The sequence below is a fragment of the Hemisphaericaspora subhashii genome (genome assembly GCF_019202705.1).
Source record: "Hemisphaericaspora subhashii strain CBS 10753 chromosome Unknown scaffold117, whole genome shotgun sequence".
In the NCBI taxonomy this organism is placed as follows: Eukaryota; Fungi; Ascomycota; class Pichiomycetes; order Serinales; family Debaryomycetaceae; genus Hemisphaericaspora; species Hemisphaericaspora subhashii.
This window is the reverse complement of record NW_026057281.1, coordinates 17,445-39,735: the sequence shown is the minus strand read 5'-3', so window position 1 is coordinate 39,735 and position 22,291 is coordinate 17,445. Positions and strand designations below refer to the sequence as shown.

Sequence of the window (22,291 nt, the reverse complement as noted above, 5' to 3'; positions counted from 1 at the left end):
GGAGTCTTTTACTTATCACTGGAATTTGTTACCTTATACCAAAGTCTTTGTTTATTATGAAAGACACAGAAACTGATTGATGTCATTTTTTGCAACCAAAAGATTTCTGACCAAAAAAAAATGAAAGTACAACCGAGGATAAAAAAAAATTATCCCCTCCACATTTTGATTGAATTTTCTGATTTTTCTTTTGCGGGAGAAATTGAACGAAATACAACATTTAAAACTACAACAGCTAGTGGACACTTGTCATAGACTTAAACTAACTATATAGGCATACACACACAGAGATATGGAATATTACTCATCGTTAGATTCATCGCAGTTAGATCCTGAGAGACCAACTCTTTTTGAGTTGATTTCTTCTAATCAATTAGAGGCATTACTTTCACCTTCATTAAGATATATCTTGGTTCATTATACTAGTAGATATCCAAGATATCTTTTAAAAATTAATAACAGATTTGATGAACTTAATTTGGTGCTTCGAAGCTTTATTGAATGGTATTTTCTTAAATATTGGCAAGGTTCATTTACAGAGAACTTTTATGGATTAAAAAGAGTTAATCAAACACCACTTTCACAGAATAGTGATTATAATAGTAGCAAGTTGACCCAGTTAGTTCCTTCTTTGATTGAAGAGAGGAGGCGATTAACACCTTTCCAACAGTTCATTTCTATATTTGAAATTACTGGTGTGGCATATTTACTGGAAAAGTTCAATTATTGGTATGAAATTTGGTATACAAAATATATCACCAATCAATTAGATACACATGATTCCCTTTCCAAAGAAGAAAACTTGAAAATTCAATTAAAGAGAAAGTTTGTTGAGATATATCCATATATTCAAAGTGCATATAGAGCAGCAAATTTCATAACAACAATTATGTATTTGAGTGGTACAAGTAAATCTGCATCAATCTTGATGTATTTATTTAAAATGAATTATTCCAGATTAAACCAATATGACTATTCCAAATATGAACCAAAGGCTCCTAAGGAAGACTCAAAGGGGCCCAACCGGATAGCTCCTCCTACGACAATAGAATTTATCTTGAAATTACTTGGAAATAATGTAACTAATCCAATAGTGAAAGCAATCAAATTTGTATTAGGAACCTTCTTCCCCGCTGCCATATTTACTTTGAAATTCCTTGAATGGTGGAATAACTCAGACTTTTCCAAAAAGCTTTCGAAGAATCAAGGGAATGTTCTTGATTTTACATTACCACCTCCATCGACCTTAGCTTCTGCTCTTCGTTCTTCTAGAACCACAGGAATAGCCACCAACAAACCAAAATCTAAACCCTATAAATCAGGCAAGGTTTGTCCTTTGTGTAAGAAGGAGATTACCAACCCGGCAATTATCGAGACTGGTTATGTGTTTGATTATTCTTGTATTTACAATTATCTCGAGAAATCACATATTATAGTCGCAAACAAATCAAAGGCAGAGAAGTCAATAGAAGATGAAGAAAAAGTATATTCCGATGATGAAGATGAAGAGGTTGTGATAGACGAAAAGCATGAGAAGGAAGAAGAAGATCAGAAGGCTGAAACATTCATTGATATTAATAAAGGTGGAAGATGTCCTATTACCGGAAGAAAATTACTTGGTTGTAAATGGAACCCCATTAAAGAAGAATGGGAAATTGAAGGCATAAGAAGACTTATCTTTTAGTTAAATACTTTTCCTTTGTAATTACACTTTATTTATAATTTCACTTTGACTGTTTGTAATAATAAACTGTGGCTTGAAGATTTGGCGCTACCATGGTACTCTTCTTTCTCTCGCACGTTGCAAAAAATTTCAAAATTTTCACATTTCTGACTCTGATAACACTTCTTCTTTTGCCAATCAACAACAAGAGATGAGTTCAAAAGAAGACAAGACTCTTCAAGCTATTAAGTTTGACAGAGAGCACGTGAAATTAGACATCCTCGACCAACTAGTCATCCCTTACTCGACAACTTATATTCCAATAAATACAATCGAAGATGCATTTCAAGCGATCAAGTTAATGCAAGTCAGAGGAGCTCCAGCCATTGCTATTGTAGGTGCATTTGCCGTTGTAGTTGATACTCATACGTATTTACAATCCGGTGAATCATCTAAAACTATCAAAGACTTGAAAGATAGTTTGGATTATTTAATTACTTCCCGTCCTACAGCTGTCAATCTTGCCAACGCCTTGAACGATATGAAGGTTTTGATTTCCTTGGCCGCCGAAGATTCCAAACCAGTAGATAAAACTACATTAAAGCTCTTGTACGATTATGCCGTCGCATTATATGACGACGATTTGGCAAACAATTTCAAGCTCGGTGAGAATGGTTTACAATATATAATCTCCAGTTTGAAAGAAGAAAATTTTGAAGGTCCATTTTCTATTATCACCGTATGTAACACTGGATCCTTGGCCACTTCAGGTCATGGTACAGCTTTGGGTATAATTCGTTCTACTTATCAGAACTTGAATGAAGAAAACACAAAAGAAGACTTCTGGTTGGATCATGTATACCCTTGTGAAACTAGACCATATAATCAAGGAGCGAGATTGACTACTTATGAATTAGACTATGAACAAATCCCATTCACATTAATCTGTGACAATATGGTTTCTTCCTTAATTAATACCTTGAACCGCGAGAAGGCAGTCAAAGACCTGAGTGCGCCAGTTAAGTTTATAATCGTAGGTGCTGATAGAATTGTCAAGAATGGTGATACTGCAAATAAAATCGGTACTTTCCAACTTGCAACTATTGCCAATTATTTCAACAACAAGAATGAAAATCAAAAGATTAGATTCATAATTGCAGCACCAAAAACCACTATTGATTTAAATACACCAACCGGTGAAGGTATTGTAATTGAAGAAAGACCTGCAAATGAATTGACTACCCTCGTTGGTCCACAATTAGCACAAGATGGTGTTGGCGAAAAAGTGACAGTTGGGATTGCTACTCCCGGTATCAACGTTTGGAATCCAGCTTTCGATGTTACTCCACATGAATTAATCGACAGTATAGTGACTGAAGATCCTCATGTATTTACAAAAGACGCATCAGGAGAGTATCAATTAAGTAAATAGTACTAAAATAGAAATACGTATTAATTAATGCTAATCTAAAGGTGCTATGTACTACTTCTTCTTTTTCTTTTGGTTCTTTTTCTTCTTCCCTTGATTCTTTGGTTTGGACTGCTTTTGTTTTGATTGATCCACTAGATTGTCGGTATTGTCATTAGATCCGTTCAGTATTTCCGCCTCAACGTCAGGTGCATTACTCGATTCAATTTCCCTTTTTACTTCAGTCTCTGCAACAGACTGCACGTCTTCGGATATGTCGATTACTTCTGCTGCAGCATCGTTCTGCTTCACTACATCCGTATCTTCCATGTTTGTAACGGAGTCGTCAACAGTATCTCTGCTACCGTTAACATTATTTTGCAAGCCAGATTCGTCTTGATCTCCTTTAGAAACTCCATCCAAGTTCTCCTTGCCAGGATTTCCTATGGACGAAACATTCCGGTCCGCTGAAACAATTTCTTGTTTACTCTCGACTTCTGGGGAACTTTCTATAATGGTTTTGGAATCTTCGACATCTTTTAAAGTAACTTCTGGCACTTCAACTGGTTTCACGGCTTCCGATTCTCTGCTTTCATCCGAAGGAAGTTGCTCTTCCTTCGATTCAGAATCTTCACTTTTAATAACGGATTCGGGAATATCCTCACTTGCATCTTGCACTCCAATTTCGACCTTTTTAGTCTTATCTTCAACTTGAGCCGAACTAGTTTCTGTAGCTTCCACCGATTGATCAGGTTCATTTTGCTGAGCTTCTTCCTCTTTCGTGTCAATTTGTTCTGCACCTTCTTCTTCTGTTGCATCAAATAAAACTTCTGTATCACTAGCTTCTGTAGCATCAAATAAAACTTCCAATTCATCCTTTTCCATATCAGCCTCTTCAGATTGGAAATCCTTCGAAGTCGGTACATCTTCCTGGGTATTACTTTCAGCAATAACCGGGACTCCGTCTTTTTCGGTAGCATTAGTTAACGAGGGCTCAGTATGCGATTCGGCCATTTCTTGGTCTGTATACGTTTCTGCAATTTCATCTCCCTTTATTGCGTTTTCAACAGCCGCAGTGGAAGTTGGCTCTTCAAGACTCTTTTTGTCTGCCTCAGCTTCTCCTAATTTCTGGTCTCCGTCGATGTTTGCCGTGGTTTTCTCATCTTTGATTTCAGGTTCTGGACTATCTTGAGTCACATCAAATATCGCTTCTGGCTCAACTACTTCAGGTCCCGTGGCTTCAGCGTGCTTCTCTTGTGTTAAATCCTCTTCTAACTTTTTATTCGCCTCTGTCAGGTCTTGTATACTTGTTAACGATGCGTCCAATCCCGGGGTTTCTTCTTTCGCTTCTGATTTTGCATCTTCCACTTTACTTTCCGACGTTGCTGGTTCATCTTTGGATTCCGGCTTTGGGGATTCATCTTTGACTTCTGGAATTGGAGGTTCTTCTTTATGCTCTTCAGTCTTATGACGCTCAAACGAACTTCTCGCTGATGAAATCAATCTTTCGAACGAAAGTCTCTTGGTAGTTTGAGGTCTTGGCGGCGGTGGTGGCAGAGGTAATTTCGCCTCTTTTTGTTTTTCCGTTTGTTTTCTTTCATCCAGAATACTATGTTTCATGATTTGTTCCATCTTGGTATCTTCTTCAGTTGGCATTGAATTTACATTTTCCCAAATCACTTGTCCTGAATTTCCATAGCCTATAACATCACCTAATTTGACCCTAAAATAATCAATATCTTTTAATATATTATGCTTTTCATTAAAATCTTTGAATACGGGTAATTTAGTACAATATGCTTCCACAAATAATCGTTTATAATTATCAAATATTTGCAGTAGGATCAAAGAACATTTCAAATCGGGTAAATATCTGGTAAGAACTTTTGAAACCGTAATTGTATCCTTAACTAAATCTTCCATATATGAATGACAAGGTTGTGGGTATTTAACAGGCACGGATAAATCAATTTTAGTCAAACTTGCACATCTCATGACTGTACGATCATACATCATTCCAACTACTTTTGAGAAAAGTTCAGTTTCATGATCTTTGTAATTACTTATAATTCTAGTGATGCTGAGTTCATCCTGTTGATTTCCATGCAGTTGTTGTCCATTTATTTGACCATCAGATTTAAAACAGCCAGTTATACCTTCTAATAGTGAAATATTGAATTCAACAAATTGAATACATAATGCTAAATGTTTGGTGGTTATATGTTTCAATCCTGCAGTTCTCGTTGCTCCAGCATTCAACACCGCTTGTGAAGCCTTGGAATTCATAACCTTAAAATAATTCAACAAATTATTTTCAACAGTTGGTGAAAAGCTAGGAAACGCTTTTGCGATAATCAAATAATCACGAATATGCTGAGTTGATCTGACTGATAAATTAGGCACCATAAACATGTCATTTCCAATTTTTAACTTAGTTATAGGTAAAACCTCAGCCTCATCTTCATTACTAACCTTATTCTCACCATCATCATAAAAATCAAAATGTTGTAACCATTTTTCTCCCGAAAATCCAACTGTACCATTCAGTTCAATATATTTCGAATATTCCAACAAATCATTAATAATAACCTGTGCCGGTGTCAATTTAATTGGATCCAAAACTTCTTTCCAAACTTCTCTGGTACACTCCGTCGACATGTCTCCTATGGTATTCACATGGAATCGATGAACAAAATATGTAATATGATTACTAAACCATTCACCCAATGCATTCCCAGCCCCACTCATTGCAAATCCAGGATTTATCAATTCACATTCTTGTAAATATGCCGAAGTGATTGAATAAAGTCTAAGATAAAACTGCACCGGTAAATCAGCAGTCTGTTCCAGTCGGACACTAATAACTTTCATTAATCTAATTTGAGTCAAGTCAATTGCTTTATTGATTGCTGACGTGATATCTAATGTCATAATATCAATATCTGCATTCGGTGGTAATGTAGTCAATGCAATATCTAATAATAATTTTTGATGTACGGTTAATCTTCTTAAACATTCTGATAATTCAGCACATGTTTTAGAAAATATAGTTTCAAATTCTCGTGGCGTCAAACTCTTGATATTTGTACTTAAGGCATTTGGAGCCGATTTGGGTACAGGCATCTCAGGTGCTGGTGAGGATCTGGATGGTCCACTAGACATTTCGGTCAGTTGTTGAGCCAGTGGAAGATTTTGTTTGATTATATCTTTGATCTCAGTTACGAAACGGTGTTGATATGAAGTATATGCGAGTGAAAGGCTGCCTGCCTTTCCCAAATCTTTGACGATTTCACGTATTTTTGCTCTTTTTGTATCATCCACATTTAGATATGAATTATTGACTGGTCTTGAATTATATTTCCTGGTTTTATCCTTATTAACATATATTCTATTAAGAGTATCCCTAGTTGGAATATTTTTATAATGCAGGGTTAAATCTTCAGTTAACAAATCTATGAAATCATCAATGTATCCTTTTGAACATTCATGTTTGAGATTGAATAAGTCGTTTCTTAAATGAACGAATGCAGGTAAGCTTGTAAGATTAACAAGTGGGTAGTTTAACTTCGGGTATAATCTTTTCAATTCATCATCTATGAGATCTTCATAATTCACTCCCCTTAATAAATTCTCGACAAGGACAATTTCATTTAAACATTTTGAATATTTACCATTAGAAAATGATTTATTAGCAAGTGAGAAAATTGAAGTAATATATTGTATTTGTAATAATGATGATTCCAAATGTTCAACATTTTTCTTTTCAATTAATTTACGTAAAACTTTCAAACCTTGTTCAGATTGATTAACTTCAAGTTCTTGAAGTTTATGCATTATACCATTAAAACTCTCCACACAATTATTTGAACGAGATTGGATTCTTTCTATATCACCAATTGCATTAAAGAATGAATCAGAAGATTTTCCTATTTCTTGAATTAAATTTTGTTCCACGATATCTAAATAATTAGATAATTTATCTTGTAATTCAGTATTATTGACTAAACTAAGTGCAGGATCGTCATCTTCACCTGGTGAAATATTGACATCTTCTATAACTTGTTTGAATGTTCTAGGATCATCTAATTGAAAATCAGGGTTTAGAAATACTGAAGGTATATCAGAAATCAGATCAATAATTTGCAAATTCCCTACTGATGATGAAGTTGACATATTCTCTTGTTGAGTAAATCTTTGTAATGTATCTTCAGTTAATAATTTATAACTAGTTTCAAAGTTTTTATATTCATGTGATACTTTTTTAATATATTTCTCTTGTAATTCTTTATTTGCAACTTTAGTTTTCAATTTCAGCAATTGAATCTGCGGTATATCTTTAGTAGTTGGAATATTCAAATTATACACAGTTCTAGCTCCTCCATTTATCGTTACTGAAGTTTTAGAAGGACGATTTCTTCTAGCTCTTGCAATATCTGACCCACTAGTTAATTCATAGATTGAATTGGGACCAAGGGGAGAATAAATATCATCTTTCTTGCTACTACTCTCATCAAGATTATAAAAACTGAAATATGCATTAGACAGGAAGACACTTTCATTATCTATACTAGTTCTATTATTATTAATTGGGAAAGATGTAGTTGATCCTGATCGTTTATGATTATCATTTTGTTTAATGCTGCTGATACTATCGGTGATTTGGGATGAATGTTCTGAGGATAAATCATCATTGAGGTTTATACTGGTACTATCTAGCGACATCCGACTTCCCGTAGGAATATTCAATGAGTCCTCTGCCATCTAAAGATGTATTGAATGGTTTAATTGAAATGTTATATCGATATTGATCTTCTCCAAAATGAAGGAATTATGTGTTGTAAAAAATGTCTCTCTGACTTCCAATTTCTATGGCATTTTTTTTTCCGGTGATCGAAATTCCCCAACAGTGAGAAATGTCGTTGGTACAGAATGTCGTATGTGTTTGTCAAAAACCTATCTCTAGTAACCCACCGTTACACGTTTCAGTGGGATTCAATGAAGGGTGTTATTTTGAAGAAAGACAGTCATAAGAGTCAAAGAATTGATTTTCATGAGGTTGCAGCCAAGAATTGAAACAATGAAATCTTTGCATCGTTCTAATAATTTATCAATGGTTTGTTCTCCAAGCCTACGGTGGTGGTGGCATCGCTAATCCCGTGATATTACGACATTTTTTCCCACCATTTGTAAATGAAAGGTTCTCTCGGGAATTGCAATTTTCAATTAATAATTTGAAAAATCAAATTACTAATCTTACTTTCTTCTACTTGATACTCCCAATATTAACAACAGATATATATAGAAATAAGAGAATAGAGAGAGATGGCCACTGAAGCTAAAGAAAATAAACCAAAGCCTTGTTGTGTCTGTATCGATCAACGTAAAGCCAGAGATGAATGCTTATTATTTAATACTATTGAAAGTGGAAAATGTGATGATATTCTTAAACAATATACTGATTGTATGAAAAGTTATGGATTCACTCCAAACCCAGTTCCAAAATCAAGCTAGAGAGAGAGAGAGAGAAAGAAATACCGAGAAATGGTTACTTGTACATAGACTCCTGATTATTAATTAGACTTGTATTAACTTTGTATGTTGATATTTATATATACATATGTGAATTCTATATTTGAATGAAATAAAAGAGAATTAACCAAACCCCCATTTTTTAATTGGATACTGATCCATAATTCTTTCGTGACGATGTTGTTGAATTAGCATTACTGGTAGTAGTATCAGTAATCAAGGAAATATTACCATTTTCCAATTCTCCATAAAATTTCCTTACATGATCTTGTTCATCATGTAAGATTTCTTCAATTTCTCTTCTTAAAACACTTTCAGTATCATCTTGAAAATTAGGATGTTCAATTTTTATTCTTTTATTTGTATTTGACCATAATTGGTTTCTAATGAAATTATCAATTAATACCAATTGTAAACAATTCATTACAATTGGTACTACAAACATAACCATAAATATTTCAATTTCTTCCGGATATTGATCTAACCAAACTAATAATACATGACTTGTTATCCAAAGTAATTCTTGTTCAAAACATTCAACAATTCCATATAAAATAACTTTAGTAATCATTAATGAAATGAAATATACTCCCAATTGTTTAAAAAATGCTTTAAATGATGGTTTATTTGGATCAGGTCCATATTCTCCTGATTCAATCTGAGTAATATGGAAATGCTTTCTTAATATCTTGTTAAAAGCTTTGAATACAAGATATAATATATAAACCCCAATAGTACAATCAAATACTATACTCAAGAAATACCAATCACAAGGATCTTGAGTACTATCATCATCTCCTCCTCCTACGTTACCACCATTACTCACAAGTCTGACAAACAACTTCCTAGTAGCACCGCTACCGTCATCCTCATCAGGGGCTGTTTTCACAACTGAAAGTATCACATTAAACATATGTACCCCAAATGCCCCAATTAATTGTTTTGAAACATCAAATGACCAAACTTGCCAAGTACGACGGATAGGATATTCATAAAATCGTTTAACAATCAATGAAGAAAGACATAATAGACCTAAGAATGCTTGTGTTATTAATGAAAAAGTCCCTATTAATTCACATTTGCCATCGTCATCATCTGGCGGTGATGGTGTAGGTGATGGGGATGGGATTGTTGTATGGGTAGATAGGAGGGTTGTGAATAATGATAGTAGTATTGTTATTATATCTGTATCTTTTGATTTACATCCCAACATAGTTAATGGATAGTTTCTAAGAATGTAAAAGAAGAGAAGTAGTCTTTCCCCAGTATTTCTAAGTTCTATTTAATTACTACTTGGTACAGAGTAGTATCTTTATATAAATTGCCAACAAAAAAAATGTAACCTGAATTAGTATATTAGTGATGCGACTGTTAGAGAGTCACTCACTCATTGCTTCTCTATCTATCTAAGGAATTTCTAACAAAGGGGGGAAAATCTTAAAACAATAAAGAGACGGTGACAGAGAAAGAGAAAAAACGTTGCTCATTAGTGTACTTACCAAATTGCAAAATATTGTTGGGTAGATACTGTAGATACAGTTGCTTTCTAATGATGATACAATAACTACACATTCTGAATAATGAATCCCCTATTCCTTATTGCAATGTCTATACTTCCTTTCGCGTAGTTAGAAAAATCTCTCACTTTGTTCCCTTTTCAAGATCCAGCGAGATCACATTTCATATGTAGTATGTAGTCAATTATTCTGTTCTACGAAAAGGATATTTAAATCATTAACTATTTTGTATTAATTAATATATAAGTAAATATTTTATCAAAAAATAAGAAATTAATAAAAGAATAAACAATTATCATTATAATAATAACAATAAGTAAGTAGTTGTAACAGTATAATAAAAAAATGACAGGAATAATAAAAAACCATCAATAAAAAACAACAAAACCAAAAACACAATTCTTGACAGTTATTGATTCTTCATTCATTCATTTTACTCAATAATTAATTCCTTTATTTTATTACCATTTCCCAATAAGATGCATTACAGTCTCATTCTTTTCTCTTCTCTTCAACCAAAGAAATGCTTAGCCAATCCTTTAGCTTGTCCCATTAAATTCTTATTACTCTCATTCCCACCACCATTACCACCACTTATATTCGTCGCTGTCACAGTTGGACTCCCACTATTACTTCCACTCCCTTCAAACGGTGACGGTGTTCTTATCCCACTCTTATCAGCAAATTGACTCAATCTATCATAACTCTTCTGTCCAAACCCATCCTCATTCTCACTATCGTCACTATCTTCATCCAATAGTAGGAATGTACTCCTAGCAGCCGCGTTTTCACTGGTAGTTTGAGGTGGTAATGCTGATGCTTTCTTACTGGTGTTAGATAAAGTTCTCGTTAATTCTGGCATTGGTTTAAAACACTCTACTTCTGGTTCAATCGGCGTGGATGATGACGCTACTTCCTGGGAATCTAAACCAAAGAACAGTTTTGAAAGTTCGGAAGTTTTTGGAGTGGTGGGTGTGACTGCAGCACCGCCACCACCGAAAAACAGTTGGGATAAGGAATTTGAACTTGTTGGTTGTTTAGTTATGGGAGCAGAATTGGAATATTTGGGGTTTATAGATAACACCGGTGCATCTATTGGTTGGTTCTGTTGTTGTTCGAAAGATTCTGGGAAATGCATTGCATCTTGTTTGGTTGATGGTGGCTTTGGTTCTATTGGTGTCTGATGAAATACTGATTCGGCGAGATTCCGACTTGACGATCTTGTCATGATTGATAATCCTTCATCTTCATCCTCACTATCCTCATCAGATCCATCATCATCACTCAATTGGAATGGGGATTGTTTTATGGGTAATGGAGGTAATGTTGGATTAGTTATTATTAACGGAGATTCAGGAAGTGCAACATTAGTTGTTGTTGTTGTATATTGAATCGGACTACCTCCTGGCCCCGCACCAACAATATGTACAGCAGCAGGATTATTACTATTTATGATTTGTGGATTTATGATTGGCATATCTGATTGAACATCTTCAATATAATCGAAATTTGACCCCATTTCTAAACTTTCCGGTACATCGATAACATCAGGTGGGTTTTTATTTATTCCATAAATGGCATGATTTGGATCAACGGTATATACTGTATTATAATCATAATAATAATCATAACCTCGACTAATTTCATTATTCACATTATGTGATAATGATGACCTATAATTATAATCATCATCACTTTCTTCATCACTAGATCCATAATTTAATGTCGTTGAAGGTAATAATTGAATGGTTTTGTATACTTTACTATTACTTGTAGATATTGATTCTGAATCTTCAGTATTTTCACTTTCCTTTTGTTGTTGGCTGTTATTATTATTATTATTAGGTCCTAATATCAATGGTGCAGCATTTGAATTTGATTTAACCTTAATGAAAAATCCACCTTCATCTTCATCATCCTCATCTTCATCTTCATCTTCATCCATGGCATCTTCATCACTGGCATCATTATCTTCATCATCCACATATATAAGATTATTCGAATCATAACCACCACCAGTACTACTTTTATAACTATTACTATAATATGCACCCACATCATCATAATACCCATCATCTCCATCCACATAATTATAATATTCATTAGCATAATCATAATCGGCATCATCTTCATATTGATCATCGTCATCAGTATAATTATTCACGGCAATACATTGTTTTACTTCATCATTGAAATGAATATGTCTACCTTCTTTAATGGGTGGAGATTCTTCGGATACAAACGATGATGAATCATCAATTGCACTTTGTTGTTGATCCAGTTGTGAATAATCTATATCTAATGGCGATATCACTTTTCGAAGAGATGTTGGGGATGGTTCTCGAATTGATGGACTTTTACTTTCAATAAGTTCCGATTCTGGAGTTGCTAATACTGGATCACTTTCTGATGCTTTTACTATTGAGACTTGAATATCTTGTCTATTCTTATTTAATAATGTTTGTAATTTAGCAACACTTGAATTATCAGTTGGAGTTTTATTTTCATATTGTTTATTCAATTTGGCCAGGATTGCATCATAATCATCGAAATCAGGGTTGGTATTTTGTTGTGGGGTATCAATTTGGATATCTTGAGATTTCAGCTTCTGTAATCTTTGTTGTTCCTTTTCTTGTAATTCTTGTTGTTGTCTCATTTCTTGTTGTTGTTTCAATAATTGTTCTCGTTGTTTTTGATATACTTTATTAGTTGCCAATTGTAATTTCAATAAATTTGAATGACTAATCATCAGTTCTTGAACTGATCTCTTTTTCAAAATTGGTTTTGGAACTGAAACAGGTTGCTGTTGTTGTTGTACAACAGCTTCACAATTCTGACTATTCTTGGCAATTGAAATATCTCCCGCTACAACACTATGTCCAGGATGATGTTGAGAATGAGAATGAGCACGGGTATGATGATGCGGAAGTTGACAATCATCAGCAGCATGATGATGATGGTGATGATGATGAAGATAAGGATGATCATCATCCTTTAAAATCGGTCCATAAAGCCAAGTGACATCACTATCTTTTGACCAATTTACAACTTCAGGAGAAATTGTTTTTAAATTTGATCTTCTTTGAGCCCAAGTTCTCCAACTGGCATTTTCTAATCGGGCAGCATTAGCAACATCTTTACGTTTTTGAATGACATATCTCCAAGATTTAGAAATATCAGATACATCCCATTGATAAGATAAATAATCTACATGACGAGAAGGTTCCATAGTTAAATCAGTATCATCATGAGGTAATAATTCTGGTGATTGTAAATTTAATATTGCAGACGGCGATGGTGACGCTACTGGTGATGGTGATTGTGAATCTATAGTTAATAAAGGAGGTTGTGGTGGTGGTGGTTGTAATGGTTGATGATTAGTTGTAGATGTTGTTGTATTAAGGGTATCTTGTTGAGCTGTGTCATCTTCACTTGATGAATAAGAAGTAGAAGACAGTGAAGAATATTGACCAGATGTTGATGTATTAATTGTTAGATGAGGATTGTTGTTATTATTACCGGATGCTAATAGATTATTTGATAATAAAGGGGTGAATTTAGATGATGTTACTGTTGATGTATCGTCGTCGTCATCATCATCATCTTGTTTTAATTTATCTGGAATGAATTCATCCAATACTCCTATTGACCTTGTTCGTTTTAATTTAAATGTTGTACTTTGAAAATGTTCATCATCTTCTGCATCAACATGTTGAGAGGTGGTTGCTCCACCTGAATATACTTCTCCATGTATTGACATTCTACGCTTCCTAGTGTTGGTGATGATGATGTTGCTTTGAATGATTATTATATTATATTAATTTGTTGTGTTGTCAAAAATTATATATGTTTGTTGTTGTTGTAAAAATAAAAGTAAAGCTGGGGGGGTGTATTAAAAAAAAAAAGGTCAACGGGGGGGAGGGAGAGCTACTGTGTATGGTTTAGTATGTGACTTGTTGTTGTATTGATGAATAGTAAGAGTGTATATGTTTATGATTACACTACTTCTGTCTATTTAAATGTGTAGTAATGATTATTTAATTGGTTGGTTGGATGGTTAGTTGGTTGGTTGGAATGTAAGAAAGAGAAAGAGAAAGAGAATTAGAAATTTGAATTGTGTGGTGAGTTGGTTGAATTTTTAAAAAGAAAAAAAAAAAAAAATTGGATGAGAGAGGGAAAATTTTCTGGCATTAATTTTATTATTATTACTACTACTCTTTACAATTTATTTAATAATTTATTTAATTTATTTATTTTTTTTTTAATTTTAATTTTTTTTTGTTATTTGGACCATCAGCTTAGAACACCAGCAATAACATCAACAGTAGTATGGGTTTCATCTATACTTTAAATCAACCAAGACATTTCTCTCTCTCTCTCTCTCTCTCTCTCTCTATTTATATTCCCATCTTAATCAATTGATTAATTTTAATTAGAAGTTTATCAATTAATAATTAATTAATTAATTAAACTAAAACACGATCTCTTTTGAACAAGAAAATTCATATTTTAATAAACAAGAAATTTTATAACTTACAAAAGATGACTTTACAATATTAAGAGACAGACAGAGTGAAGGTCACTCGCATAAATTGTATTCCGGACACATTGACATTTAATCTGCTTTTTTNACTGGCAGAGAAGGTCACTCGCATAAATTGTATTCCGGACACATTGACATTTAATCTGCTTTTTTAGAATAGAAGAAAATTTGATACTCGTAATAGAAAAAGAAGAAGAAGACTTTTGCTGTTGTTGTTGCAAAATTCATTTTATATGACCTCACGTTTTTCTTTCCCTATTTTATTTAATGTTACATCAGATGAGAAAAGGGGAATGATCCGTTTTGATTTACCCACAAAGTTTTGCTGATCCCCTTTTCATTTTCCTTGATGATTTATCATTTCTTCTGATATACATTGAAAGAGCAGAATAGATCAGTCATTAAATTGTGGCTATATATATTTTAAGAAACATGCGTAAATGTCATAATTTTGATGGATTTTTAAGTTTTTGCCTTTTATCCAAAAATCTTATTGTTTATTTGTACAATCTAAATATTTTATTTTGACTTCAAACAATCACATTGATGCCAGCACATTATTCTGACTTCTTTCTCCACATTATTCAAGAGACGTCATTCAACATGAAATTGACTTCATTACTTAATTATACATTAAACCACACACCAGCAACCCCCTATAAAAAAATTCTAAATTTGTTAATCCTTTTGTTTTTGTTCGTTTCTATTATCCTATTACTATACTTCCAATGTAAGAAAAAAAAATGGAACGTGGTTTCCCTCTCTCAATAAAAATTTTCGGATTCCGGGGCGGGCATTGAAAAATGTGCGTCGTCCTTTTTTTTGGTTTCAATCGTTTTTAAAAAACCATCAAATATTTAACTTATATGCATGAGTACCATTGACAACGTAAGATTATATATATGTTAATAGATTTATAAAGATATATACAGTACTATTGAATAGTAAAACACGTGTAGATAAAAGAGGATTGTTGAATCCTAGGTGGTTTTGATACTTGGGATGGTCATTACTCTATTAGGAATAATTTATGGGGTAAAAACGTTATTTTTGCTTGACATAATAATTTTTAAAGGAAGTATGAAGTTTTTCTTGTATGCTTCTGTTTTTTAATTCTATTTTTTTTTTGTTTTTTGCAACTACGCGTATCATCACATATGGATTCATATCAGTCTCTTGTGAGTTTTCAATCTTGTGCTACCCGATGTTACCCTATCTACTCCCATTGGCAGCCTTCGATTTATGTTTCGTATATTTAGCAATTGTCAAAATACTAAAAAATATTATTCACACGTAGAAAAAGAAGAGTTGCTAAATAATTTTACCCTCGAATTGAATTTGTAATTATTTCGTTATTTTTAGAAAATAATAATCAATAAACCTATCGGACTTCTTGTAACTCTCTGAAGTAATACACATTTGCAATTTCTTTCAAATAAGCTCACTAGTCGTTCTAAATGTAATAATCAACAATCTAAATCAGATTCATATACTTGCAAATATCATACAATTAGGGATGACATACCAGAAAATTCCAGCTATCTGAATATCAAGTCATGCAAAAAAATGAAAATTTCAAGAATATGACAGTGGTGATTTTATTAGCAGACAAATTTAGCTGGATGGTTTTTTTTTCAAGCCGACTTTTTTTTTGTGGGGGAGGAGAAACATCCATCCTTCCAATCAATTGCCACCAGGAAAAAAAAATATTATTCCTCGGTCTCGGCATTAGTCGGAGAGGTAACGGACAAAACCGTGACATAAGACAAAGGAATAAAAAAAGAAATTAAAACCGTTATTTGGAAAAAGTACACGACTGACCGGGTATTATTTTGATATGGTTGCAAAAATAATAAATCGTCCCACTTTCGTTTTTGCAATTACACATCTAGAGCCTTTTATGGCCGTGGCTTTGGAATAAACGAATAAATAGGGAACTGGTTACGTATTGTTTAACGACCGGCACAAATGATCTAGATGAAATATATGAGCTGAACGAATCAGAGAAAATAAACCTTCAGGATTTAAGCAAGCTTTCATCTTGTCTCCAAGATAATCTCTGCTGGCGAATTTCTAGTAAGTGATTGCAAAGATTTGATATTGGCCCATGCTAAATTCATGTGTTTATCTGGGGAACTGTGTAGACTGCTTTTTCTAACCCAGCCAGTCATCCTGGTCAATGTGCCAATTCTTACCTTTGAGCCGGCTGCAAAAAACCGATTTAAGTCAGGTCGCTCAAGGTCCAATTTAATCAGCTTTCTTTTCCAGCTAGTCACTGTTTACCTTTTGTTAAACGGCTTTCTTTGCAGGATCAAGATGGAAATGGACTCAATGCATGGAAGACTCTAAAGACTGTATATCTTCCGAGGTAAAGCCTTTTTCTGTCTTGAGTGCAGCCCGGGACAATCTCTATTATGGACCTATACATTCCAAATGAGAACTAAGTTTTCCATTTGGAAGTTTAGTTTCTGACAATTTACTTCAGAAGAAAGAGTCATGGTAAATGTTCTTTTCGAATTAAAAACGATGAAATAAATTATTAAATAAATAATATACAGAAAATACAAAAACCTGCAAAAATAACTAAGAACTAAAAAGTCTAATAAATGTCTCTAAATATCAGTTAAACAAACATCAGGGAATTCAATTTCTTCACCTTGTCTACCACCAGCGAATTTATGTTTACATCCCCAACTTTTAATTGGGAACCACCAATAACCTAAAGCCCAAATAACATAAATAGCCAAAACAACGGCGAAATAATTCATAGTATCTCCAGTAACTGGCATAGTCATTGGGAATGAAAAGAAAATCAAGGCAAAGAATCCATAACAAATAGTAACAATATTACAGAATAATCCAAATTTCCCACACCAGAATGGACCATGTTTGATATTATTTCTACCACGATATAATAAACAAAAACAAAATACCAAATAAGAACCTAAAATCAAAGTAATAGTACCGACAATCATAGAATTAAACCCAGCATCAGTAGCTAAGAAAATTAATCCACAAAGGGCCACGAATAACATGGAAAAAATATGGGCATTTAATGGAATACCTAAATTTGGATCAACAATTGCCAAGTATTTAGATAATGGTAATCCATTATCTCTAGCAAAACTCCAACAAATTCTGGTTTGCCAAGTGTGACAAGCAATAGTACAACCAGTAGCAGTTAAAAAGACTAATGAACCTAATGCTAATGCACCATGTTTGTTTCTTAATGCTTGATAAAAGATATCCAAGATTGGCATACCGGTGTTTGAATTAATGATATCATCTAAATTGTTAATACAGTAGAACATGGCAATGGAATAAGTGAATGCAGTAACGAAACCAATAGTGACGGTTGATAAGACTGCTTTTGGAATATCGGTTCTTGGTTTGGAAGTTTCTTCAGATAAATGAGTAACACTATCTAAACAAGAAAATGACCAAGCTGGATTAATTAAACCAACAATAAAAGCAATTCCAGAAGATTTCCACCCAGTGTTGTTTTCAAATTGAACAAAAACAAATTCGGCAGATTGATAACGACCACGAGAACAAACCAAAACAGTGATTAAAATGACAGTATAGGAAAATAATGAAATATATAAAGTACCATTACCTAATGCTGGTAATGCCTTACCATAAGTATTAAACACAAATAAAACAAGGGTAATAATTTCATACAAAACAAATAATTCCCATTTTTGAACCACATGCTCAGGATGAGTCAATTGCCAAAATCCCATAACTTGGTAAGCTAAAGCCACCGACATAGAAGCAGAAGTGAAAATAGCACCAGCCCATGACATTGATCCACAAATATAAGCCAAAAATGAAGAATATTTCTTTGGAGCCAAAACTCTTGTCCAAACATATTGACCACCAGCAGATGGGATTGCCGATGACATTTCACCTAAAGTGACAGCAACACAATAAGAAATTGCGGCAACGATTAAAATACCATAGATGGTTAACATTGGACCACCGGAACTTATACCAGCAACTAAGGAGGAAGAAATACCTAACCAAGAATTAGTTAATCCGAAACCAATACAAATGATGGAATATGTGGAGAAATTACGTTTTAAAGTACCACCTTCATGATTAATCTTACTTGATGTATCTTCATAATCATCTATTTTCTTTTCATTATCGGGGAATGAAGTTTGTTCAAAGGAATGATCAATGACAATTTTGTCATCAACTGATTTGTCTGACATCTTGACTTAGTGGAGATATATTAAAAAAAAGAACGACCGTAAACAGACAAGAGGTTAGAGAAGTAAGAGAGAAAGAGAGAAAGAGAGATTGAAAGAATATTGTTGGGAATTTTATCTTCCTTTTAAACTTAAAATTGAATGAAAAAAAAAAAAATTTTTGCTTAGAAAAAAAAAAAATATTTTTTAATTATCAATCAATAGAAAACTTAAAAAAAAATAAAAATTCTTCTTCTGTGCGTTTATCGTTGCAATTTTGTTTTTTAGACATTGATCTGACATTATCATACACACATAATTTATGGTGCCGTATCTCATTGTTTAATCAGGAAAGGTTTGTCCTCTCATCAATTCTCTAGTATTAAACAGTACATGAAATTGATTGAGAATAAATCCGTATCCTCTCGTATATTTCATTGTTGTTGTATTTTTCATTGATTCATACATACTTCCGTTGAAAAGAAAAAAAGAAATTTTCAAAAAAATACTTTCGTCTCTGATTGAACGAATGGAAAGTTCTCTAATGCAATGCAAAATATCTGGAACCCTGCGCTGGTTTTATGCATTGACCTTATTCAATTAAGATTCTTTAAAGAGTAAGACATATTTTCTATCAAATATAAAATTCAAAATAAAATTGATTGTCACACGAGATCAGTGAAAAGGGGATCAAAAGAAGTAATAAGTCAACCCAGTTCTAAGATAATTAACTTAAAATTATCACATGCATTAATTATGCAACTTTAAAATTTAAATTAAATTTTTAGTTTATCCAATAAAAAAAAAATTTCATATCGTGTGCAATTGTTCAATATTATATTCGTAATTTAATAATCACAAAAAGCCTACAATACTTATCGGAAGGTTATTCCACATGACTGCAAAATGAATGAAACCGTTTTTAGTCTATTAAACTATCAATAGAATATAATTCACCATTTTATTTTATAGGTGGCTTTCACATATATTCAACAAGTAAACCGATTTGACCCCAGTTGTTTTGAAGAATAAAACGGTGTGCTTGCACAAAGAAGATCAACAATAACCTAATGCGAGTTATCCAGACAATCATAAACTATTTGAAAGAGATTTTTGTGTAACATCTAGGTTTTTACCCAACAAACCTTTGGACTAATTAGTTAATTTACTGTTGGATGTGACTATTTTTGACCTCTTTGTCGATAATGAACTGTAGCTGTTTGAAAGCAGAAGAGTTAGGTGCCTTCTTTATGTTATTCTCTTAAGTTCCATAAGCTATCCTTTTTATCTAAATTTTTCGGGAAAAGAATTGTTTAGGGAAAAGAGTTGCAGCCTTTTATTTGAAAAATAATTGCAAAAAAAAATATACTGGAACTAAATTACTTCAACGTATCGTTTGAGAAGTGGTTCGAATATATTATTACTGATGAGAGGTTCAGGGTGTCTGTCTAAATCTTTTATGAATCATACAATTACGAATAGTGAGTCCTGTTTGTCTTACAACTTTCTTTGTTCTTATAAACAATTCTATTCACTTTCTCTATCTAACAAATAAACTTCCTTCATCCATTTGGATGTAGTGCTTTTCCATACATTTTACCAAAACACAAAGGTACAAAATTTGATGCTTCTTCTATTCAAGGGATTATGGTTGGATATGCCAGTAACAAGCATGCATTCTTAGTGTATAATCCAGTCACAGGTAAAGTTCATCCTCATAATACAGTTACATTTCTAGATATGTTATTTCCCGCCAGATATTCAGAATTCCAGTACTTCCACAAACATCTTCAGCCACTGGAGAATCAGAAAATTCCTACGTTTGATGTTAATACTGAGTCAATTGATTTCTCATACTTACCGACTCATGATTTTGATCATCTTGAACTATACTATGGCAAACCTTCCTTTCAAATAACGAAGAACATGTTTCCAAAACCCATCTATGGGCGATATGGCAGCTGCTAAACATGTTCTTCGTTATTTGAAAGGAAGGTTTGCCATAGTATAGTTCAAATGGAGTCACTTTGCTATCAAGATCTAATGTTCTGTTATATGTATAAGCTGCTGTTTCACATGCATATGACCAGAATGGTGCTGGAAGGTTGGATTCAATCAAAGCAACTCGTCCACGTTCAATAATGGTTCTAATAGATCTTTCAGCTGATCCGTTTTGATGGGAATTTCCTACTACTGTAGTTTCATGTCTAATATTATGAGTTCTAAATAATTCTTGAACTGCACGGTTGGTAAATTCTGTACCATTGTAACTACGCGATTCGACAAGCTGATCAGCCTGCATTGGATGATCTTCCTGCTGAATCGAAACGTTGTTATCTTCAGACTGAGAACCTGATATTCCCCTCCTTGACCTTCTTCTTCTTCTTCTTTTTCCCCCTCCACCTTCATTTCTACTCTCGGAAAAAGACATTGGCACATAAAGTTCCTCCCTCAATAATTTATATAGCAAATGCGTAAAGTCAATATCTCCCTTAACATGCTTAAGAACCTGTGGTTTAAACCAGTCTAAATCACACCATACCGTATTAAAAAGCATATCGACCACAGTACTGGTTTCCATGAAAACTAGATAATGAAATTTACTGAATCTATCCAATTGTTTCAAAAGTCCCCTAATATTACCTGGGGGGTTGAAACGTAACATTTCTCTTATGTCGGACTTGATCAATGACGAAATATCAACAGGCGTGTCTGATCCCTCTTGTGTGGGAAGTGTAGATTTAAGAAACCATTGTTTGAAGTCTTTGATGTTCATAAATTTGAAATCATGCTTGCAAACATCCCTAACCATTTTATGTGACTTATTAGCTGCCCTATCCCAAATAGCCCAGCGAAGCTGCAATGAATCAAAGGGGGGATTATGCAATGATGATAGCCCAACTATATAGAGGGTGTATTCTGGAGGGTCATTTGTACAAATATCCGGGAACAAATCATAAGCTTTTGACCATGTGAATGTAGTTCTAAGTAGTTCAAGAAACGCAAGTATGTATACTTGGATGTAACTGACTAATGTAACTGGAGGTATCACAGGTAATTCGTCCTCGGACTTGTATAGTACTATATTACGCTTTCGGATTGGCCAATCCCAATATTTTGTAGTGACAATAGCATTTGACATATTGGTGGAAACGGTCGACATAGTATCAACAACAAACCCAGATTTAAACTAAGATCTATGAAATGAAAATCTTTTCTGTCATCGAAATGAACACGTGACCTGAACCCAGGACGCTTGGCTCTCCCAGCTTTTATGTTTAAGAGAGCTATGGAATGATTATTCGACAGTATCTTTGTCAAACACTTTGAATCATCTAATTCCAAATACTTGTGCAAGTTTCGCATCTCATGTATTGCATGAACTCGTTCATTACACAAGATTCAGAGGATTCTTGTCGCGACTGGATTCACAAAACG

General features: G+C 33.5%; 7 protein-coding genes across 7 annotated transcripts; 2 read left to right on the top strand and 5 right to left on the bottom strand. All coding sequences in view use genetic code 12, as the record gives it.

Moving 5' to 3' along the window:
- Positions 1 to 292: 292 nt before the first annotated feature.
- PEX12 (ubiquitin-protein ligase peroxin 12) lies at positions 293 to 1,684 on the top strand (the record flags this gene model as incomplete). Its single annotated transcript, XM_049406497.1, has 1 exon — positions 293 to 1,684. The coding sequence occupies one exon, from the start codon at positions 293 to 295 to the stop codon at positions 1,682 to 1,684; it is 1,392 nt and encodes a 463-aa protein (XP_049264002.1).
- A 190-nt stretch (positions 1,685 to 1,874) lies between these two features.
- On the top strand, positions 1,875 to 3,095 carry J8A68_002716 (S-methyl-5-thioribose-1-phosphate isomerase; the record flags this gene model as incomplete). Its single annotated transcript, XM_049406496.1, has 1 exon — positions 1,875 to 3,095. The coding sequence occupies one exon, from the start codon at positions 1,875 to 1,877 to the stop codon at positions 3,093 to 3,095; it is 1,221 nt and encodes a 406-aa protein (XP_049264001.1).
- A 51-nt stretch (positions 3,096 to 3,146) lies between these two features.
- On the bottom strand, positions 3,147 to 7,832 carry J8A68_002715 (uncharacterized protein; the record flags this gene model as incomplete). The annotated part of the gene is made up of 1 exon (XM_049406494.1): positions 3,147 to 7,832. The coding sequence occupies one exon, from the start codon at positions 7,830 to 7,832 to the stop codon at positions 3,147 to 3,149; it is 4,686 nt and encodes a 1,561-aa protein (XP_049264000.1).
- Positions 7,833 to 8,742: 910 nt separating this feature from the next.
- J8A68_002714 (uncharacterized protein) lies at positions 8,743 to 9,813 on the bottom strand (the record flags this gene model as incomplete). The annotated part of the gene is made up of 1 exon (XM_049406493.1): positions 8,743 to 9,813. One exon carries the CDS (start codon positions 9,811 to 9,813, stop codon positions 8,743 to 8,745), a length of 1,071 nt encoding a protein of 356 aa, XP_049263999.1.
- An 815-nt stretch (positions 9,814 to 10,628) lies between these two features.
- REG1 (protein phosphatase regulator) lies at positions 10,629 to 13,877 on the bottom strand (the record flags this gene model as incomplete). The annotated part of the gene is made up of 1 exon (XM_049406492.1): positions 10,629 to 13,877. The coding sequence occupies one exon, from the start codon at positions 13,875 to 13,877 to the stop codon at positions 10,629 to 10,631; it is 3,249 nt and encodes a 1,082-aa protein (XP_049263998.1).
- Positions 13,878 to 17,272: 3,395 nt separating this feature from the next.
- HNM1 (Hnm1p) lies at positions 17,273 to 18,877 on the bottom strand (the record flags this gene model as incomplete). The annotated part of the gene is made up of 1 exon (XM_049406491.1): positions 17,273 to 18,877. One exon carries the CDS (start codon positions 18,875 to 18,877, stop codon positions 17,273 to 17,275), a length of 1,605 nt encoding a protein of 534 aa, XP_049263997.1.
- A 1,804-nt stretch (positions 18,878 to 20,681) lies between these two features.
- On the bottom strand, positions 20,682 to 21,995 carry J8A68_002711 (uncharacterized protein; the record flags this gene model as incomplete). The annotated part of the gene is made up of 1 exon (XM_049406490.1): positions 20,682 to 21,995. One exon carries the CDS (start codon positions 21,993 to 21,995, stop codon positions 20,682 to 20,684), a length of 1,314 nt encoding a protein of 437 aa, XP_049263996.1.
- Positions 21,996 to 22,291: the final 296 nt, after the last annotated feature.